The 23,379-nt window shown below is 39.2% G+C and overlaps 2 protein-coding genes and 1 pseudogene across 2 annotated transcripts; 1 reads left to right on the top strand and 2 right to left on the bottom strand.

The window, feature by feature from the left end:
• LOC146380052 (myelin-associated glycoprotein-like) overlaps positions 1-23,379 on the top strand; it is a 132,283-nt pseudogene that overhangs the window by 40,921 nt on the left and 67,983 nt on the right.
• Positions 6,668-7,712, bottom strand: LOC146380106 (cell adhesion molecule 3-like). The gene is made up of 2 exons (XM_084939011.1): positions 7,217-7,712; positions 6,668-7,140 (listed from the first exon to the last, which is right to left on the bottom strand). Exons 1-2 carry the CDS (start codon positions 7,671-7,673, stop codon positions 6,719-6,721), a joined length of 879 nt encoding a protein of 292 aa, XP_084795137.1. The 5' UTR covers positions 7,674-7,712; the 3' UTR covers positions 6,668-6,718.
• LOC146380105 (myelin-associated glycoprotein-like) lies at positions 11,193-14,681 on the bottom strand. Its single transcript, XM_084939012.1, has 3 exons — positions 14,301-14,681; positions 12,179-12,484; positions 11,193-12,095 (listed from the first exon to the last, which is right to left on the bottom strand). The coding sequence occupies exons 1-3, from the start codon at positions 14,626-14,628 to the stop codon at positions 11,794-11,796; spliced, it is 936 nt and encodes a 311-aa protein (XP_084795138.1). The 5' UTR covers positions 14,629-14,681; the 3' UTR covers positions 11,193-11,793.

Below are 23,379 nucleotides of genomic sequence, written 5' to 3'. Positions count from 1 at the left end.
GTTCATTCTCCGGTTCCAATACCTTCTTGCTTTTTCTTTGTCCCCCAAAAAAAGTTATGTACAAAACGAAGGAGAACAATGCCGGTCCGTACAAAGACAGACTTGATGAAAAGTCAAAGAAAAGATACGAGGAAAAAATCAAAGGAGTGAAAGGGTTAGACCCTTACGAGCACACAGCGTGGACAAAAGACGTTAGCGTGCTGCCCAACTTTCACCACGCTCATATTTATAATTATACGGTTCTTGGAGTGAGTGCATACACTCATGAAGTTTAGTAACTTCAGGTAACTGCAACATGCCCAGGTACAGTTTACCGACGGATGGGTACAGGACCTTGAAATGCACCGTGTAGAACGAAAGACCATCGTACGTATCATATGTTTACCAGTCTCACAAATCGTCTTCATAAATACACATTCGTTAACCGTTTATTAATAGGATTCACTATTTATGCACAATAAACAAAGGAGCATAGCGTGACAATTTCTGTTCAGCGCCAGACTTGCTTGTAACCTATATCACCAATTATGTTATGAAAAATGACGTATTAACTACTACAAAACACTGACACATTTGTGGAAATGCTTGGAGCAGACTAACATGTGAGCTGGAGTGTTCTGGGATGTTATATTTGGTCTTTGAATGGCTGCAATCCAGGCCATCCGTCGGCTCTTTGTTACTTCGAAAACATGGCTCGAACAATTTCTCTTCCACGACGTAATCCGATAACAACTGATCTCTTTACCCGTCGGCTTCCCGTGGCTGTCATGCGACCGGCTATTGCAGTTAATAATACAACAGCTTCTTGCCATTTTTTGTGTTTCTTTTTATTGCTGTGTAATGTAATTTTAATTGAAAGCCTGCGTGCGCTAGTACCTCTTGCCACGAGTTCCCAGAATCCTTTGCGGTTTTACCCCTGAATGACATCACATTTTCAATCTCTATAGAGGTTACATGAATATACATAGGTTCATTAACATATGATGTCTACATACAAACAAAGAGTACCTTGCCTGTGCGTTGTGTAAGTATGTGTGTGTGTGTGTGGGGGGGGGGGGTCAGAGTGTGACCCCCATAAAGACTTCCCTAAACCTGCTGGTCTGGAAGTCCAGCAGTTCATCTAAACAAAAGGCACTTAGCCTAAAACAGACATAGATACGTTTATCCTACCACAAAACAATAAGAGAAGGTACGACATCTCCCATGCTCCCAGGATGTGGGTGTGAATGCCAGAACACTCTGGAATGCACACAAAGTCTCCACAGACTACTAAGGATCAAACCTCTACCAACATGACATTGATTATACAACTCTAAGCATATAATCAACAATACAAATCTAACACTTTCCCTCTTATACAGGTTTTAGTATATGTTTTCAAAAAACTTGCAAAATCAATAAAAACCTAAATGTCAAAAAAAAAAACCACACACAGCAATAATACAGATGGATAGAAGATAATGAAGTTTCGCTCATTTTTCTTATGAAGTGGTGTTGGAAATGCATTCCTGCCTGTGCACTGCTGGCTCTGGGTCCATTGTGTTACTGACAACACCAACATTAACAGGACGCTTACATTAGAGCCTTTATTGTGTGTTTTGTTTGGGTTTCCAGCAATCAGAGAAACTATATTAATCCCAGATGGAAATTTATTTTAAAAATTTTTTAAAAAGAGCTGCAGGCCGTACGCTCTCAGCCTTGCGATATATGACTACATGCTCAGCCAGCTGAGCGAAAACCTGTGCCCAACTGCATTATATCACCAGATTTGTAGAAGGCATAGAGATGGGAAGCCTAACACATGAAACACAAAATGACCACCGTGTATTCTATTTATTTCAACAAAGTAACTGTATTCTGATTACCACCCATTTAAATGGTAACTTTAACGGAATACAGTAACTCATATTTTGTATTTTACATGTATTCCATTACTTCCCAACACTGGTAGTAACAACAGAGAATGCTCGGGCTGACAAGAGCTGTTACTTTGCAGAGATGATCATGAAACAGTGGACTCCAGGGTGGAGTAGGTTGCACAGTGTCTAACTACCTGTCCATGCCAAACAGCCAAAGTGAAGATTGGCTCTCAACTTGTTTACAGCCAAAGTACAACAGAGTCGTGGGGTGCCAGGATGCAGGTTTTAGAGGAAAAGTAGTCACTGCAGAAAACAACCTGTAAATATTGTTTATATTGATTGTTTGTATGGATAGCACAACCCAGTGGAGAAAACTGTGTAGTTCTAGCTTAAAGGAAACAGCCTACTAAACATAATATTGTTCTTTCAATATTATGTAACCATATCACAGCCACATGTGCTTCTACTCCTGGTGTTAGTCCAAAATAGCGAGGGTTGCATCGGGAAGAGCATCCAACGTAGATGCTATGCAAAATAAAACATGTGGATATAAAGAATGATATTTCAATGCAGATCAGCTCAAGCCTAGATTAACTCCCCCTGTTGATATTGTTCAACATGGTGCGTGTGGAAAGGAAAAGGAAAGGGGAAACATGTTGAGAGCCAGGGTCAAAGTATAAACGGAGGAGTGTGGAGGTAACAGTCGGGACTCTAAAGGGTCTAAAGGAAGCAGCTGAAAGAAGAAGAAGATGACTTAAAATAACTATGTCAGAAATATTTCACATAAACAGTCCAGGGTTTGTACGGGTGCTTGAAATCCTTGAAAATGTCTGAATTTTAATATTGCCTTTTCAAGGTTTGAAAAGTGCTTGAATTTCAGATGTGGTGCTTAAAAGTGCTTGAAAGTGTAACTGTATTTCATTCACCACAAATAACTATCTGATTGAATAGTTTTCTTATCAGATAGAGAAATAAAATGAGTCGCAAAATGTAAAAGCAAAATTTCCCTGCCTGGGCTGCCTTGTCTGTTTCAGCGTGTGACCCCGCCCCTCCCTCGGACACTCGGGGATGAGTGCGCTAACATACCTGTAGGTTGAGTGTTTGATGGAAAACGACAATGGCGGAGTCACATGATAGGCGAGTGCTAGTAAATAATTTTCCAGTAGGTGTCGTTACACATGCTATTTTTTAAAATTATGATGATTATTTTGCTATCAAACTTGCTGGAGAAATGATTGAAATGCACTGAGTGTGATGCAGTATGGCAACGCTATTATGGAATATGCTGTGAACTTAGGTAACATTACTTAGCAGTAATATGAGTTAATTTACTCAAGTGAAAGCTTTAAACATTAGCCCGACACATAACTAGCCAACTTAAGGCTTTCTGATTAACCCTCTGGGGTCGATGGACCAAGAGTCTCCATTTCAACTTCGGTCGAACGTGCGGACTTCAAACTATATACCAGTTTTTAAATTGTGTTGATAGGCCACATAAAACTGATGTTTTGTTTTTTCTGAATAAAACAGTGGCGTTTACTCCGGGAAGAAACGGTATAAACGGCGTTTTCTATGGAGAGCGCTAGCAAACGCTTTGCTTGTGAGTGAAAAAAGAGAAAGAAAAAACACTTCTTCTCTATTGGTGGAAAAATGTACCATTTCGACCAATCAAAAAATGATATGGCAACATGTGGCATTTGGTTACTTGGGAAGAGGTAGAAGTTTTAGGAGTGACCGGCGACAGAGAGCGAGTGAGCGAAAGAGAGAGAGAGGGTTTTGATACGTGAGAGATTTGTGACGTTTACCATGTTTGGAGTCTCAAGTTAGTGTGTTGTCTTGTGTAGTTAGTGTGTAGTGTAGTCGTTGTTTTGTTCTACTAGTGAACGTCACAGTTGCTGCAAAAAAGCCACCAAAGGCAGGTTGCAGTGTAAACGCTGAGTGACACACCTGCTGTCAGACCTGCAGGATTTATCCCTGTGCTGTTCTCATCTGTGTTACAGTGGACACAAACTATTTTTTGGAGTTGCATAAATAATTTGTGTGCCTTCTTATTTAATGCAGAACACCTGATTGTTCTGTAAATAGTTTGAAATGGTTATATAAAAAACGCCTTGGCCGTATTTTTAAGTAAATAGTACCATATAACTTTGTTATTTGCAAAACTTTTTTTTTAAAAATGTACAATTTCTATTTGCATTTCAAGTTATGAAAATGATTCGTTAAACATGCTTGTGGTTTTTACAGTCAAATATATCACTTTCTACTCGTATTTTAAATTTTGTCTGAATTTAAATAAATTGTGCTGATACAGTTTGACAAAATGAGAAAATAACAGATTGGCAAGATAAACAGTTTTTAAAGGTGAAATATAGAGGCCAAATCACAATTAGTCAAAAACGGCCAGTTATACCCTGGACCCCAGAGGGTTAAAGGCTAAAAGCAAAGTTGTCACCAAGTACTGTTTATATTTGTGGGTATTGCTGCAGCTTTTTTGAGTATTAACTTGGTGCCTTTGGGTGAAACAATGGTAATATGAGGGACCGATCCATATGGTCACAAAGAATAGCCACTTGTTTCTGTGCTACCAAAGTTCCCCGGCTTTCATTCAAATGTGTTTCTGGTCAGCACCTGCACATTAAACTACTTAAACATTATAAATGTCTTCAAGCTCACACTGAGGCCTGTGGGGCACAATCAGCCACTCAGACAGTACACACATTTATATGTGTATTTGTACATGAATATTTCATACTTTAAGGCTTTCTGATTATTTAAGGGAGATGAACAAAATACATTGGAATTGTACATAATAATATCACAGATGATAAATTCAATAGATTTTAAGTAGATGCTTGTGCATTCTTAAAGTCTTATATGTTGAATTGAACTATGTGATCTGTTCAAAGCCTCCCAGTCAGTGCTGTTCTCCATGTTCTCCTGTCTGACTGTACATGATGTTATTAGCACAAACACTTCAAAGGTGATCATTTAGGACTCCAGCAATAATACAGACAGCAATGTAGTTAGCAATAGAACAGTTTTATTGGGAATTAACTTAAAAAACAAACAAACAAACATATGTCTCCTATTTTTTGTCACACAGGAAAGAAGCATCAGTATCTGATGAGAAGACTTATTTATTTAGTTTTTTTTTTTCAACAGGAGAAGAAAATCTCTAACAGTTGATTTGTTCACATTTTCACATCTTAATTTTTAAGTGAAATGTGCATTTCGAGTTTATACACTATGTATATAAGAGGACCGTTTCCTTTTGCAGTATTTTTGTGTGGTGCATTTTTAACAAAAGGGGAACAAAGGAACAAAGTTCACCTAGGATGATTTGTTTAAATGGTCTTACTGAGGTGATGCAAATTGAAACATGCATTTTAACGGGGGGGCTGGAAAAGCTTGAAAAGGGACGTTGAAAGTGCTGAACATGCTTGAATTTGATCCTGAAAAAGGCATATGAACCCTGACAGTCCGATGCATAATGACATCAGCTGTCCTCTCTTTAACAAAAAGCGAGCCGGCTGGTGAAAAAATACAAAAGCAAATGGCAAAGGTGCACAAAGCTGAAAACTAAACTATTACCTATACTGGGTGAACTAGGACTAGACTTGAGAAACATGAACATGATGAGACTTGAGAATTCCAGTGACATGACACAAATAAAAACAGATAAACAAAGGGAGACAGAAGATTGAAATACACAGAAGGATAATGGGGGAAGTGGAAACAGCCGATACAAATAAACATGATGACACAAGGGAAGCAAAACGAAACACACTGGACTTGGAACACAAGAATGTTAAAATAAAAGAGAGGCGTAGACTGGGAAACGTGAGCTTGACACAAGTGTTGAGTGCAGAGTGCAGAAAAAAACTCCAACAAAAAAAAAAAAAACTCAAACGAAGCTACAGCATGTGTAGTTTTTGATTTTCAGTTTTACAGAACAGAATCAGCTGACATGTGAAACCAGTTCCTTATTGAAGTGCTGAAACTTCTGTTTATTCTGATTTTTCATGAACACAAGAAAATGAAAACAGAACTTGAAAAGTTGCAGGGTGTTGTTTCTTTGTTTAACATCACTGAACTGTGAAAATGACCCACTGAAAGGCTCCATGTGTGTATGTCGATGCTGAAGTAATGTCATTTTACAACATTTAAAATTTTCTTCACCTCACTGTAGAGTTCCTCCTGGACATGAGGACTCTGTGTTGAGTTGTTTTCTGGCTTGCTGACTTGCACCTGTGCGTACTCTGTATCCTGCTCCTGTCCTCTGTCCTGCACTGAGTCAGAGGATGCTTGATGCTTGGAAATGTTAATCTCACTATAATGGATGTTTTCTTCAACTTCCTCTGTTTTACTTCCTGGTTCTTCAACAACCTGCTTTTCACTTATTTGAATCTATGGAATTAAAATAATAGAATGCTCTTTAAGCTGACTCTGTTATTTTTTTGTTACATTAAATGATCAGACTGCTCTGACAAAGATGCTACTGTAAATAATCACTAGAACAGTCAGTTATCCTGCAGATAGATTTTTTTGTTTTGTTTTAATTCCCTTACCTGAGTCTGTTGTTGTCTTTGATGCTTTGATTTTAACCAGCTGGAAGACACAACAGGCTGTTAAATTAACTCTATTAAATATAATTGTGAATAAAGTTAATCTGTTGGAAAAAAGATATTTGAATTTGCAGCTAAAATATCTTTGACACTAACAGTATGTGTTTTCTACTTTCATGTGTGATACTTACCAAACAAAGATTATCAAGCAGAGTAAGATTAAGAGTAAAATGATCCCAATAATTACGCCAATATGTTGCCACAGTTTGTCTGTTGAAGCACAATCAACAGAAATCATGAAGTAACAAAAACAAAAAATGATTTTATGTTGACATATTGAATCAGGCTGTGCTTCGTTACTACTTGAAGTAGTTTTTTTTTAAATGGAAGATATAATAGATACAAAAAAGTTTTTAAAAAATGATGGGAGCACATACTTTCCTCTTTACCATTGCCTTTAACAGTCACACGAATCTCTGCTGATGTCTGATTACCCAGATCATTAGTGGCCACACAGTAATAAACTCCTCCATCTGTTACATTGAAGCTGTAAATCTCTCCTTCAGATACTTTCACAGCTCCATCTCTGCTCTTCTTGAACCAGGTGAAGCTGCTGACTGGAGGTTTGGCTCTGCTGGAGCAGGTCAGCTTCACCCAGCTGCCTGCTGACACCAAACCTGATGGACTGATGGATGCTGAGGTGTTTTTAGGAGCATCTGGAGAAAAAAAGACATATCCAATAAATCATTTTGTCCTATATGATTCAGTTCAACAACAAACTGATTGTCTTACATGAAACACTGAGAGTTTCTTCTGTCTCTGCTGTCTTGGTGTCGTTTCCTTGGTTCACAGGATATCTGGCAGAGCAGTTGATCTTCTTTCCATCATGTGTGTCTGACAGAGTGATGTTCTGCTGGATTTTAGTTGTAAAGCTTCCATCTGTGTTTTCCTCTATTTCGTTGGGAGAGTCTTGTTGGAGATTCCAGGTGAGTTGAGGAGGGGAGTGTGGACAGGGAGTGAGAGCTGAGCAGGTTATAGTGACAGACTCCTTCTCCTTCAGATCACCTGGGATTGTAATATTGGGCCTCCAAGGAGAATCTGTGGTTTCACAACACAAACACAGTTTGTAAACTAATAATACAGTCAAGAAAAAGACAGAAAAACGTGACAACATTGAATAAAAACAATACAAGATGTGACAATTACTGATTACTCCCAGATGTGTGCTCCTCAAACAGCAGCACATCATTCCATGATTTAAAGACCCAGCTGAGAAACAAAGTCATTGATATATTATAGGCTGAAAGGATTACAAAAGCATTTCTAAGGCTTTGTGATGCCGCATGAACCACAGTGAGAACCATTATCCACAAAGTGGAGAAAATCTGGAACAGTGGTGAAGTTTCTTACCAACCTTCCAAAATTGCTCAAGAGTGTATTTATGATTCATCCAGGAGTTCACAAAAGACCCCAGAACATCATCCAAAGAACTGCAGGCCTCCCTTTTCTCAGTTAGGGTCAGAGTTCATGATTCAAAAATAAGAATAAGCAACTGGGCAACAAATGGTCTCCATGGGAAAGTTTAAGGAGAAAATAAATAGAGCCAACAGAACACAAAGGCACAACTTACATCTGCCAAAAATACTCTTTCGAGTAACAAGATGAAACTTGAAATTTCCTTTTACAACGGGCATAAAACTAACAAAACATTTCATCAAGAGAACATTATACCAACAATCAAACATGGTGGTGGTTGTGTGACAGTCTGAGGCTGCTTCAGGATGATTTTCCCTAATTGATGGAACCATGAACTCTGATCTCTACCAGAAAATTCTGAAGAAAAATCTCCAGCCAGTTGTTTGTGCCCTGAAGCTCACTTGGGTTATGCAGCAGGACAAAGGTCCAAAACGCACCAGCAAGAAAAAAAAAAAGAACAAACAAACTCAGGCTTACATCCCCCAAAAATGTAATGCTTTGGTCTTGCTTGGAAAATTTTGGGAAAATGTGGTTGTGATGTGTTTTTAAAGAAAGTGCCATTTTTCATACAGGGTCAGATAGGTCTGCCTAAACCCTGGATGTCCCCAAATACATAAAATGACCATTAAAAAGTGAATGCTTGAATTTACTTAGGTTATATTTGTTTACTCGTGAACTTTATTTCATTTCAAACATGCAGAAGTGACAAATACGCAAAACCTATTTAAGTTTTTAATCACTAACAGAAAGGATTTCTCCTTTTGCGTCCCCTCTAAGTGCAGGGAATGTTGGGAAAGAGATGTAAAGATAGATTTGTGTCAGGAAGTTAGTTTGTGTTGATGCAGCAGTAACTTGTGAAGGAGTCACTACTTATTCATTTGAATGATTTCTTCTCTTTGATTTTTAATTTTCAGTTTTCTTGCAGTTTTGCTGAAGTTGTGTTCATTTTTAAGGGCTTTGCACAAGCTGATTAAGATCTTCTGAACAAGCTGGTATTGACCTCAAGGAGGTTTGAGTAATATGTGGTAAATATATCTGTTGACAGTGTGCAGTACAGATTTTTAAAACCTATGTTTACTGCAGAGCACTGTTAAATACTTTTTAAACTTATTTTTGACTGAATCCCAATTTTACTGTTCACAATAAAGAATACAAAATATAATATTATTATAATATTATTATAATATTCTGCATTCCAGTTCACTTTACAGTTGTGGTCAAATAAACAGACTGATATCAGCCTCTTTATTTGAACATAATGCTTTTTGATGTTTAAACTGCTAATGATTGGACTTTATATTCTTAATAAGAATGAAATGAAACTCTCTTACCTTTAATTGTTATTTTAAGAGGATCACAAGAAGCTGTTGCTCGGAGCGGCCAGTTCATAATTCTGAAGTAGTATGTGTTTGTATAATTTGTGATTAAATTGGAAAACAGAGTGGTGCAGATTTTCTCCTTCAGGTTTCCTGTAATATTCATTGGATAGATGTTAACTGTCCCAGTGCTGTTGAAGATCACGTTTTCTGGATGAGCATTAATGTTGTTATCATGTTTAATCCAAACTCCAAAAACAGATCTTGTACTGTTAAACTTTTCTGTTCCAGTTTCACTAAAGTTACATGGGATTTGTAAACATGATCCACTCAGAGCTTCCATCTCTGTTGGTGCAGTGATGAACAGGTCTGAATCCTGAGGACAAGCAGCCAAAGAGTCTGGGAATCCAGAGAGCAAAAAATAAAAGTTGAAAATCTAAATGAAGAGAAAATTCATATTTACAAAACTGACTTTAAGTGTCATGGGTTTGCTTTTTTCTCCTGTTCTTTCTACACCTTCGGCACAAAATGTTTCACTTAACTTACAAATATAAAATGTGTGACTTTGGAAAGTTTCTCTATCTGCACTGATCTGTCAGACTGTAAATGACTGTAATGAGACGGCTCACTTGGAATAAAGAGGAGACTCAGTAACATGATGTCTGTCATGATGTTCACAGACTGGACTGTCAAAAAACTCATCACCTGTATAAAGAAAATACATAATTACACAAATAAAATATCAAACCAGAAATTATCTTTTATAAGGTGTTTGGGTTTTTTGTAACATGCACAATTGCTCAAATTTTAAAACAAATGTCTTACCTAATGATCAGACTGCTACAGACGAGAGACGACAAAGTAAAAGTCAATGTGTCATTTCAGCAGAAACAGAGCGAGTGAAACACTTCTCTGTTTAGATGTTGTCATGTCAAAGCAAACTTTTAGTTTTCCGTCTTCTTTATTCAGTCAATCTGCTTTTTATGTTCCCATCATGCACTCTGCTGACACTTCAGACACTGCCACTCCCACCTGCCTGCCTCTAAATTCACCTGTGCTGACCCTTCACTCACACACTAACCTGTTCCTCATTCCTTCATTGTGTCCCTTGTACTCAGAGCTGATCATTTCAGTTGTCTTCTTACTTTGTTTTGTCCGATCACTTTTTTCTGTCCTACAATCTGATCTTCATTATTTGTGACTATTGGCTGCTTTGACTTTTTGACCTTGCATTGGGTGGCCCAACCAGCTAATATATTTAGGAAGATTTTCACACAGGTAGGTTTGAAATTCTTTTTCCCCTTAATAATAAACACCTTCATTTAGAAACTGCCTTTTGTGTTTACTTGTGTTATCTCTGTCTAATATTTACATTTGTTTAGTGATCTGAAACATTTAAGTGCGACAAACATACAAAAAATTGGATATGAGGAAGGAGGGAAACACTTTTTCACAGCGTTTTATACACCGCTCAAAAACATTAAAGGAAGATTGAAAACATATCAGAGTTTAATGGGGGAAAATATCAAACTGATATGGGCTAGTTATGTGTGATACTGATTTCCTTTTCGATCTGATACAAAGCAAAATTCAAGGTGGTATCAACGATAGTGATCTGATTCTGATATTTTGTACATACATTTAATGTGTTATTACTGTATTTTAAATTATAGCTCCATAATTATTAGAGGACATCAGACTACTTGTTCTTATTGTTTAATTATGAAGAATTGTAATATAGAAATAAAGAACCTGAAGCTTTCTGTTAATTGATGTCATTGTATCTTGTTATTTAAAATGTATATACTTGCCTGGACATTTAAAAAAAAAAAATCAACATTCACACTTTCCCTCATTCACAGCAGTGCTGTGCCACACTACAAATTTTGGTAAATTTTGCTAGTATCGATCCAATACCAATACTAGTGTTGGTATCGATAATATTGATATTTGGATCGATCCACTCACCTCTAATATCGGCCAAGTACTGGGTTAGAGACAAAGGAAGCCACATTGTTTGATGGAAGTTAACATTTTCAGCCTACACAGGGATTAATTCAAAGAAGCCCCACAAATCAAAATAGAAAAAATGATGCAGCAGGATATTTTTGCTCAAACTTCATTGCAGCCACTCAAAATGGTACTCAGTAGTTTGTATGGCGCCCGTATGCTTGTTCTCATGCCTGGCAGCTTGGGGTATGCTCTTAATGAGACAGTAGATGGTGTCCTGGATCCCAGATCTGGACCAGGTCATTACTGAGCTCCTACATAGTCTGGTTATGTCAGATGGACTGATACATAATGTCGCAGAGGTGTTCCCTTGGATTTAGATCAGGTGAGCGTGGGGGCAAGTAATTGCCTACATATCTTTGCCACATGGCATTCTCGTGCACCAGGAGAAACCGATGACCCACTGCACCAGTGTAGAGTCTGACAATGACTCCACGTTATTCTTCCCAATACGTAATGTAATGTTGCCTGGCCTGTTTAATCTGTAGCTCAGTTGTCACCAAGTAAATGTAAAGTTTCACTGGCACAGACCTGCAACAGAAACGTTTCAAGAAGCACACGTGTCAATTAAAAGTATGACAATATTAACCTCATGCAGACCCCACTTTTTAAACAAAAGGACTGATAACAAAACAGCAGCTGATTACCCAGATCATTAGTGGCCACACAGTAATAAACTCCTCCATCTGTTACATTGAAGCTGTAAATCTCTCCTTCAGATACTTTCACAGCTCCATCTCTGCTCTTCTTGAACCAGGTGAAGCTGCTGACTGGAGGTTTGGCTCTGCTGGAGCAGGTCAGCTTCACCCAGCTGCCTGCTGACACCAAACCTGATGGACTGATGGATGCTGAGGTGTCTTTAGGAGCATCTGGAGAGAAAAAAGAAAGTGATATCCCATACATCATTTTGTCCTTTAAGATTCAGTTCAACAACAAACTCTGATTGTCTTACATGAAACACTGAGAGTCTCTTCTGTCTCTGCTGTCTTGGTGTCTTTTCCTTGGTTCACAGGATATGTGGCAGAGCAGCTGATCTTCTTTCCATCATGTGTGTCTGACAGAGTGATGTTCTGCTGGATTTTAGTTGTAAAGCTTCCATCTGTGATTTGCTCTATTTTGTTGTGAGAGTCTTGTTGGAGATTCCAGGTGAGTTGAGGAGGGGAGTGTGGACAGGGAGTGAGAGCTGAGCAGGTTATAGTGACAGACTCCTTCTCCTTCAGATCACCTGAGACTGTAATATTGGGCCTCCAAGGAGAATCTGTGGTTTCACATCAAAGACAGTTTGTAAACTAATAATACAGTCAAGAAACAGATGAAGATCAGCCACAACAATGGATTAAAAACCAAAGTGAGGTATTGTCCTCCTTCCTGAAATCCTGCATATTTGTCTCACTTAAAAGTTTCGGATTAAAACTCAGTTTAATATTAGACAAAGATAACCTGAGTAAAAGATGGTGGTGGTTGTGTTATGGTCTGTGACTCAAAAAAAATAACAAATAAAAAAAACCTGAAGGTGACGTTTACCACATGAAATCCAAAATTAAATGTAATGCTTTGATTTTAAACAAGTTGTTCATGCTTGGAAAATGTAGCTGAATTAAAATTATTAAGCAAAGAAGAGGGAACCAAAATTCTTCAACAGCACTGTGAATGACTCATTACCAGCTATCAAAAACACTTGCAGTTCTTGCTGCCAAGACATTTAAGTATTAACACAGGAGCTTGGATAACATTTTTCCTTAAAAATAAAATCACCATTCAAAAACTGCAATTTTTATTCAGTCAGATTGTCTTTGTCTTATCATAAAATATTATTTCAGTTGAAACATGCAGAAGTGACAAATATGCAAATGCCGTTTTAGTTTTTAATCACTAACAGACAGGATTATTCCTTTTATGTCCCCTGTAAGTGCAGGAAAGGTTGGGGAAGGGATGCAGAGAGAGACTTGTGTCAAGACGTTAGTTTGTTGAACAGTAACTTGTGAAATTTCCATGGAAACCAGACTATTTATGTCATGGTACTAGGTCATGTGACCCAGTATATATGTTGTTAATGTGTCATTTTGTATTAATTTGTGTTCTAGTTTCAGTTTAGCTCATCCAGTCAATTTCTAGGTTGCCATTAGTCCTTTGTTTCTTAATTTCTTTGTGTCATCTTTCCCTGTGTTAAAACTCCCCTTGTTGTTTATTGTGTGTTATTGGTCATGTTTCTTGCCTGTCTGGTTAATGTTGTCAAGTTTGTGTCATGCCTGCGTCTTGTCATGTTTTCCTGTTTATTGTGAAAGTCCAGTTTCCATGTCTTTGTGTTTTTGGTTTACATTTCCTGTGCATCATTATGTTCATCCTAGTCAGCTGTTTCCTCATGTGTCTCCACTCCCTCTAATCACATTATGTGTATATTTAAGTCCTTTGTCTCTTACTGTTTTTTGTCAGGTCGTCTGTTATCTTTGCCACAGGTTTCACAGTTTTCCCCTCATTGTTTCAGCGTGTTTCATAGCATTCCTAGTTACTCTGTATTCATAGTATTTCATAATCTTTTCACAGAGTGTCATTGTCTTTTAGTTTATACAGTGTTCGTAGTCCCCTTAGTTTTCCCAGTTTTAGTGTGTCTCTAGAGTTGTTCTCATGCCATCAGCCACAATAAAGGCTCGCTTTATTTTTGGAAACTTAGTTCTGTCTTCACCGTGTCTGCTTTTGGATCTACCTCATCTACACACCGGCACACCCTGCCGTGACAATTTAAACATAACAAAAAATCATAAATATGCTTTTAAACAGTGACTTTTTCTTTGTATGCAGGATTTCTTCTCTTTTATTTTTTATTTTCTGTTTTTTCTGTCTTTACTACACTTTTTTTTTTTTACTGATTCCCAATTTTACTGCTCACAGTAAAGACCCCAGAAGACTAATTATTGTCCTGAGCCATCTTAATTTTCCAAGTTTCCAGCTGAACACAAAACACTTAAATGTGCTCATTTCTGTTACATTTGTTCATAATTTCTTTTTTAGTTGTTTTGAATAAAAGCTGCAGCTGATTATACTTTGTTTATAGAAATTAGAGGAAACTTTCTTACCTTTAATTGTTATTTGAAGAGGATCACAAACAGCTGTTGCCTTGAACTTCCAGTTCATAATTCTGAAGTAGTATGTGTCTGTGTAGTTTGTGATTAAATTGGAAAACAGAGTGGTGCAGTTTCTCTGTGTCAGGTTTCCTGTAATATTCATTGGATAGATGTTAACTGTCAAACTGCTGCTGAAGATCACGTTTTCTGGATAAAGTTTAAAATCAGTATGATTTTTAATCCACACGGCAAACACAGGTCTTGTGCTGTCAAACTTTCCTGGTCCAGCATCACTAAAGTTACATGGGATTTGTAAACAAGATCCACTCAGAGCCTCCATCTCTGCTGGTGCAGTGATGAACGGGTTTGTAGAATTAGGACAAGCAGCCAAAGTGCCTGAAAAAACAGAATATCATTAAAATATAGAAATGTAGATAAAGAGAAAATTCATGATGAACAATCTGACTTTAAGAGTCGTGGGTTTGCTTTTTATCCCTTGTTCTTTCAACATCCTCAGATACTTGACTTTGTAAAGTATCTGTCTGCTCTGATCTGTCAGACTGTAAATGACTGAAATGAGATGGCTCACTTGGAATAAAGAGGAAACTCAGTAACATGATGTCTGTCATAAAACCCATCACCTGGAAAAACATGAAGAAAAGAATCATTACACAAATAAGACACAAAAACAGGAACTTGCCTCATTTTGTAAAGCACTTACAAAACAAAAACTAAAAAAATCAAATAAAGCCTTTTTTTTTTTCATTGCAATGCAGAAAATTAATAAACTGTATGAATGTTTTCTTACCAAATGATCAGTCTGCTACACAGGAGAGACGACAACGTAAAAGTCAATGTGTGATTTCAGCAGTGCGAGTGAAACACTTCTCTGTTTAGATGTTGTAATGTCAAAGCAAACAGACCTGTGATAATTTTGGTTTTCTGTCGTTCTTTAATCAGTCAGTCTGCTTTTTATGTTCCCATCATGCACTCTGTTGACACTTCAGATGCTGCCACTCCCACCTGCCTCTAGATTCACCTGACACTCCACTCACATGCAAACATATTCCTCATTCTCTCAGTAGTTCCCTTCCATGTACGCCTCCCTTGGCTTTGTCTGTTCTGCGTTTTTTGAGACTGACCTTAGTGTCCGTGTGTTTGTTTTATTTTATTTGCTATATAAGGACATTTCATTTTTATTTTTATCTAAAAATATTTTAGATATATTGGGGGGGTTTTTCTTACAGCAACAGAATAATTGCCAAAGAGCTATTACCCAAAAACATAGTATCTACATGGTGTACACTGTATTTTCCACACAAAAAAAGAAAGAAAGAAAAATAGAGGACAACAGTCGCAAAAATCTGCAGCACTTTCACAAAAGATTGCCAAATTAATGTCCATGTGGCAGGGGTGTGGTCTCTGGCCTGCTGCTGCTGAGCTCATGGGGCAGTGCTGGGATGTCAAAGTGGACAGGTGATTTTGATGGGATTAGTGACTCTCTTCCCAGAGGAAGACTGGCAAGAGGTGAGTGTATAAGTATAACAATCAAATCATTTTCATTGTACTTGTGTTGTGTAAATATCGACACTTCACCAAGTTCTTTTAATTCCTCAGAGGCATCCGATGGAAGACAAAACACTGCTCAGTTGACCATTTAACTCTTTATTTCTCTTTCACATTACTTCTAGAAGTATTCTGAGGATTACCCAGAATCCCATGCCCTTTGTGAATGTTGCAGGGTGACTTTTTCAACAGTAGGTGGCGCCAATGTCCCATTTAGCGGGATTTAACTTCAACTCTATTTAACTATGTTACACACACCCCCCTTAAATCCTGCTAAATTGGGGCATGACAACAGAAAAACAGGAACTTCCAATGCATAAAACATAACAGTGTGACCGTGGGAGCACAATATAGTTCAAGTCAGTTAAAAAAAAAAAACTTTCCATATGGAATAAGGCGAGCAAGAGAGCGGCCAATTCCCCTGCCAACCCAGACATGAAAGATGCCGTATACACCTCCCATGATGTGAACATTGCTCCAAGCAGGTATTACCCAAAACGTTCTGAGTAACAGCACATTTGCAAAACGGCTAGTAATCTATCCTGAAAACATATTTCGCACAAATGAAAACAAGGAGTCAACTGTCGACACTGAATCATCAACCTGTTGTTCATTGATCTCACAAATGAGACGTGTTGGAGGTTTCACAGGTCTACCCGATCTAGTACAAAGACGTGGTGGCTGTGTACGCACTACATGGTCCTCTGTACTCAGTCGTGTGTCAGTCACAAGATCAGGGGAAAGGACATGTTGAGCATCTCCCGCCAGAAGCTGCGAGGAGGCACTCCGGGACACAACAGATTCAATAGAGGGGGCAGGGGAGGGCAACCGGGAAACCAACGGGTCACACACAGCAGGCGGAGCCACAGTCGATTCTGCCTCAGAGGTTGGGACGCTGAAAGCCGCACCAAGAGAACAACCAGGTTGACCAACCGCAGAGTCCCTGTCACTTGCTTGGTCCATCTGCATGAGCCAGCGAACCGTCTTCGTCTCACCATCCTGCACATCACCTGGAAGTTCTGGTTCACCTTGTCCACTATCCGCAACCGAGGGGCAGGTTGACACTGGTATGCACTCGTTTCCTGCAGGAATGAAACTCACAGGAAGTAGGAGGTTTCGATGAACAACTTTTTCCCTGAGTGTCACAGGGTCTCTGATGTGGTACACATTGATGTCAGGTTTCACAGATGCCACCTCAAAAACTGTGGATTCCCATTTGTCAGCGATCTTCCTCTTTCCTCTCTCACCACGATTAGCAAGCAAGACTCTGTCACCGACTGAGAGGGGCGCACCCTTAGCCTTGCGGTCATAATTCTTCGCCTGGCGAGCCTGGCATTAGCTCGAGCATAGCCTGGGCCTTGAAGCAGCACCTTCTCTAGCATGCTGATCAACCTCTCAATAGCAGAGCCATCCTGACTCACAGCTGGCCTCTGCTCATGGTCAGCCAAGCAAGGAGTAGCATCTGTGCTAACCTCTGCCTTATTCACAAAGACACAGTTACCCTTCTGTGGAGGAGACTGAAACCCCTTACCCAGGTGATACTCATCCAGTACCTCCTGAACTTCACGAGCTGACCATTTATCACATGTTATGGTTCTAAAAATAAGAGCCAAGTCTCTGCAGGGGCAGTGTCTGATGAACATGCGTGCAACCTCCACACCAGAGTTCTCAAAAAATTTCCCCTGCTCCTTAAGACAGTTGCCAACAACATCAGCAGCCTTGTTCAGCCTCAGCCAATACTCATATGGATCCTCTCGGTCCTTCGGCAGGGTGGAATAAAAGTCAGCCAGGGGCACAGACAAGCACTGGGTGGAACTAAAATGTGTGTGCAGAAGTCTGTAGATAGCTTGTGGATTATGCTGGACATCAATTCCACCATTCCTCACACCAAATTTCACAACATCTTTTGCCCTGCCTCTCAGATGCATCAAAATCTCCTCAGCTTGGTTTTCTGGAAGAATGCCACTCTTCTTTATGTAACTCTGCATGGCTTCCTGCCACTCATCAACAGACAATGAGTCCGAACTCTCCCCCCGAAACACAGGTGGGTCTTTAACCTGTCGTGGAGCCACCAGCTGGACTTGAGAGAGATCTAGTGAGCGGCTGGAGGGGAGAGCTGTTGTTTCATGCGCCACCTCAGGACATGTATATGTAGCAGATGCAGGGCTCGAAGTGTGTGGCGTAGTCAGGTGTGACAGAATGCTATCAGCCAGGCGTTGCCCAATTTGCTGCACAATGTCGCTCATTTGGTCGACTAGACTCACATCAGTTATTGGGGGGTCTGAGGTAGATGACTTAGTGCACTGTACTGACTGCGACTCAGCCACAAGCTCACAAGAACTATCTGCTGCTCTATGCCCCACCCGACAGTCACCCAGTGAAAAAGGAACAGTTGTGAACCCTCTACCCCTACCCACAACAAGGGGAGTCACATTTGGGGTGTCATCAGAGTCACTTAGATCCATATCTAGCAGGATATTAATAGAGCTAAGGTGGGCTTAATACAATATGGCAATATACAAAGCCAATATAAAAGTATGTCCAACAGTCCCCAAAGTTTGATTCCGTTACCCAACAGGCTAAACAATAAGGAAGCTGATGCTCCACGATGATGCTGCGACGAGAAGACACCAGCCCGATTCAGCAGCGTCACGAACGAGTCACGGCACCAATGTGACCTCTGTGTAGTGTCTTCTCTGGTCTGCATTCACAACAAAAAGGCAATGGTTAGAATGCTCTCTTTTTAATGTCGTGGGCAATCAGCACAAAATCTCGCAGGAATCCTCCATTATTCTGAGGATTACATTTCCACTTGCAGTGTGATCGTATAGTGGTAAATTTATACAACCAAAATAGAAAAACTTCAACACCATTAACATTGCATGTTAAATTTCCCAAATGAAAGGAATATAGAAATATATTTTAAAGCTGTACATGAAACAATGTAAATTCTCTAAACAGTGTGGCACAGTCACATACCTGCATTCACAACAAAAAGGCAATGGTTAGAATGCTCTCTTTTTAATGTCGTGGGCAATCAGCACAAAATCTAAACGGGAAAGCAACAACAGAGTTAGCTAACTATGCTCCCATTTTGTTTCCTCTCCTCCCAATAAATAAATCTCACATAAACGTGCACTCAGTTCAACATAAAGACTGGAGAAATGACCCGCAACAAATGATGTATAAACAACAAAAATAATCAGGTCAGACTGTATTACTTTAACAGCCTGCGATATGATTTTTCCTCCCCACGACATTTGCGCATTCCTTACCTCGCAGGAATCCTCCATTATTCTGAGGATTACCCAGAATCCCTTGCCCTTTGTGAATGTTGCAGGGTGACTTTTTCAACAGTAGGTGGCGCCAATGTCCCATTTAGCGGGATTTAACTTCAACTCTATTTAACTATGTTACAACTGCAAATTATTTAATCCCAACAGTTGCTAACCTACTCTGAGCTAATACTGATTTTATTCTGATCCTTTGGAGGAGAAAGTTTGGAGAACAAAGCAAACCAAATCCAAAGATGCACGTATCACTGTGTCCTGAGTTGATGATGATCACCCAATAAGAAAGCAGCATCCCCTGGGCATTCAGTGGAAGTATGATGCAAAACAAAATCCTTCTAAATTAATCATCTAACTCAGCAAGAATTGAGAGGATAAAGCAAAAAATATACTAAACAAATTTGCAAGTTCACAGTTTGAACAGCGGTTGATCCCTCTGGTTTCTCTGCTGGAATTTTTAGCTGTGAATGTGTGAACAAGCAGCTTTCTTTCAGATTAAGCTCTGGAGCCGGGGAGCATGTTGGTCCAACAAATCATAAAAGTGGTTCTTCAGGTAAAGGTGTGTAATCCTGTGGAATTATGCACAGATGTGAACACACAGGATAAATTTACGTTTACAAGTTTCAATTAGTCTACAAATCTTTGCAAAATACATCAAAATCCTTACACTACAAAGGAATAACTTGTTCAGACAGGCCAGATAACAGAAGTCAATATAAAATACATCTTGTTAGATACATCTATATACATTCTTACCTGAGACTCCAATTTCAGAGTAAGCCAGCGATCCAGGATCTGACTCACTGGTAGGTCATCACTGATAATCTCTTTGAATCGCAAGGCCAAAGTGGTGTGCATCAGCTTTGTAATCAGGACAGGATTCTTTTTACTTTTCTTGACTTCATCTATAATCTGTAGTCTTAGCTGGTCAAGGCGAACAGCAACTTCACCCCAGAAAATTTACTTCTGCCCTGGCATGGACATAACAGTAAAACACAGAAGACAAGACAGACTAACCAGAGAACATAAAAGACACATGACCAGATAGACGTAGATGAAATATAAGTGTGAAGTAGTGCAGCAGTGCAGCAGTGCACATTGATTCAACAATTTATCCACAAGGCAGTTTATAATCTGCAAATCCAGAAACGCCTTCTAAAGACTTTTAAAATAGTAAAAGATTAGAAAAGTAAGAGCAGCACCTCTGCTGGGACTAATAATGTGTTATACTAAATGTCTTGATGCATTCTCAATCATCCAGGTAAATAAATCTCCAAAACACCAGAAGTTGATTCTGTTCATCTGGACGTAGCGTTTTCAGTGGAAAACGCTACGTCCAGATGGAAAATGAGTATAACAGAAGCAGCTGACTCACAAAAGCTGCAGCTGATTATTCGTTATTCTTTTTAGAATGAGAGGAAACTTTCTTACCTTTAATTGTTATTTGAAGAGGATCACAAACAGCTGTACATCTGTAGGGCAAGTTCACGATTCTGAAGTAGTATGTGTTTGTATAATCTGTGGTTAAAGTGGAAAACAGAGTGGTGCAGTTTTTTTTTTGTCAAGTCTCCTGTAATATTCATTGGATAGATGTAAACTGTCCCACTGCTGTTGAAGATCACATTGTTTGGATTATTGCCAAATTCATAATTATTTTTAATCCACGCTCCAAACACAGGTCTTGTGCTGTCAAACTTTTCTGGTCCAGCAGCACTAAAGTTGCATGGGATTTGTAAACAAGATCCACTCAGAGCTTCCATCTCTGTTGGTGCAGTGATGAACAGGTTTGTAGGATCAGGACAAGCAGCCAAAGTGCCTGAAAAAACAGAATATCATTAAAATATAGAAATGTAGATAAAGAGAAAATTCATGATGAACAATCTGACTTTAAGAGTCATGGGTTTGCTTTTTATCTCTTGTTCTATCAACATCTTCAGTATAAAATGTGTAACTTTGGAAAGTATCTCTTTCTGCTCTGATCTGTCAGACAGTAAATGACTGAAACTAGATGGCTCACTTGGAATAATGAGGAGACTCAGTAACGTGATGTCTGTCATAAAACCCATCACCTGGAAAAATATGAAGAAAGAAATCATTACACAAATAAGAAACAAAAACAGGAACTTGCCTCATTTTGTAAAGTACTTAAAAAAGAAAAAACAAGAAAAAAAACACCATTAAGTAAAGCCTTTTTTCATTACAAGGCACAAAATTAGTAACCTGTATGAATGTTTTCTTACCAAATGATCAGACACAGAGGAGAGACGACAAAGTAAAAGTCACTGTGTGATTTTTGCAGACAGCGAGTGAAACACTTCTCTGTTTAGATGTTGTAATGTCAAAGCAAACAGACCTGTGATTGGATTTCTGTCTTTCTTTATTCAGTCAGTCTGCTTTTTATGTTCCTATCATGCACTCTGCTGTCATTTTAAAAGCTGCAACTCCCACCTGCCTCTAGATTCATCTGTTCTGAACCCTCCACTCACATGCAAACATATTCCTCAATCTCTCAGTAGTTCCTTTGAAGCAGTTTATGTACTCTCCTTTGGCATTGTCTGTTCTGCTTTGTTCTTATCAGTTCTGATATGCGTTTTCTGAGACCAGTGGCTATTTTGAGCTTTCTGTCCATGTTTGTGTGTTTTGTTTTTTTTTTAATATAGAAGTTAGGACTAGGGATGGGTATCGTTTAGGTTTTATCCGATACCGGTGCCAAACCGGTACTTTTGAAACGGTGCCGGTGCTCAAACCGGTGCTTAAAGAATGGAGAACACCAACTTTGTCCAAAAACCTCTCATGTTCAGCTGTTTTTTTGTAAAAAGATAACAATGTTAGCCTTTTCTGCAGCTATGGGGCATATATGGTATCACTCTTGGCTGGAAGCAGTGCTTAAACAATGGAAAAAACACAAACTTTATCCAAAAACCTCTCATGTTTAACTGTTTTCCACTTTTTCTTTGGTCATTTTAGCCTTTTTGGCCAGGGTGAAGGGAGTATCTGCCATCAAACAAGAAGACAGCCGCATGTAGCTATGATGATGTTTGCTAGTTCACCTTACATGCATTAATGTAATAACGTGGTTAGCCTACTCAACGTAAATTACACACGAACAACATTACGCTACTCACGCAGAGAAGAACGGCTGCGGCTGCCATCATCATCCGTCATCATTTCTGCTACACTGGCAGGGCTAGGGGCCAGGACTCTATTCTTCGGGTTTTTGGGGGATGTTGCTCCGGGTCCGATAACTGGCAACCCACCCGCAGTAGATGTGCACGGAGTGAGGTCTCGCAGCAAGCTATCAAATACGGCGCATTTCTCGGCTTTTAAAAAAAACGCTATGCGTCGCCAGGTGTTTCATCGGATTTGAGGTGTTACCTCCTTTGACAGTATCACCTTAAAGCACTTGTTGCAGGCTGCTGAGTTTGCATATTTTGCTGTGAAGTACAGCCATACATTTGACCGGTCCTCCTTGGGGATATTTAATCCGTAGCTCTGCTCTAAAAGAACGTACGTACCTGGACCCGCCTACTATCCTCGGAAACGTAAAATGATTGGCTAGAATCTAAAGTGTATCACAGCTCAGGAAAAAAAAGCACCGAAATAAAGCACCGAAATGTGCGCTGCTTTTCGGTCTGGTTACTACCGTTTATATCAGAACCGGTGCCATCATGGCACCGGATACCGGTACCCATCCCTAGTTAGGACTCTGCATTTTTATTTTTATTTTAAGGAATAGTTTTTTGTTTTGTTTTGTTTTGTTTTTCAGCAACAAAATAATTGCAATAGAGCCAATTACCCAAAAACATAGTATCAATTCAGTGTATGAACCCCCCCCCCCCCCTTCCCCCAAAAAAGAAAACAGAGGACAAAGTGGCACTTCAAAAAAAAAATCTGTAACAGAGGGGAAAAAATTCTCCCTTTACGATTTCACGATTTTTGATGGGACTAATGACTCTCTCCCCTTCTTATTGTTACGCAGGAGACTGGCGAGAGGTGTGTGTAGTGGAGAGTGCTTGTGGTAAAAAGTAAAGCTTAAAGCCACTGTGTGGGTCCAGTCATTTCACAGTTTACAGGTAGAAATTGTATTGATGCACTTTAGCAGGACCAACGCAAAGTATAACAACCAAATAATTTTAATTCTACTTAGCTAACTAACCTACTCTGAGCTAATAGTGATTTTATTCTGATCCTTTGGAGGAGAAAGGTTGGAGAACAAAGCTCTCACACAGCCCTCA

This window comes from Perissodus microlepis, chromosome 9, assembly GCF_051167445.1.
Source record: "Perissodus microlepis isolate ML-2025 ecotype Zambia chromosome 9, ASM5116744v1, whole genome shotgun sequence".
In the NCBI taxonomy this organism is placed as follows: Eukaryota; Metazoa; Chordata; class Actinopteri; order Cichliformes; family Cichlidae; genus Perissodus; species Perissodus microlepis.
Note: the sequence above shows the minus strand (reverse complement) of the source record. Positions and strands in the feature narration are given on the sequence as shown.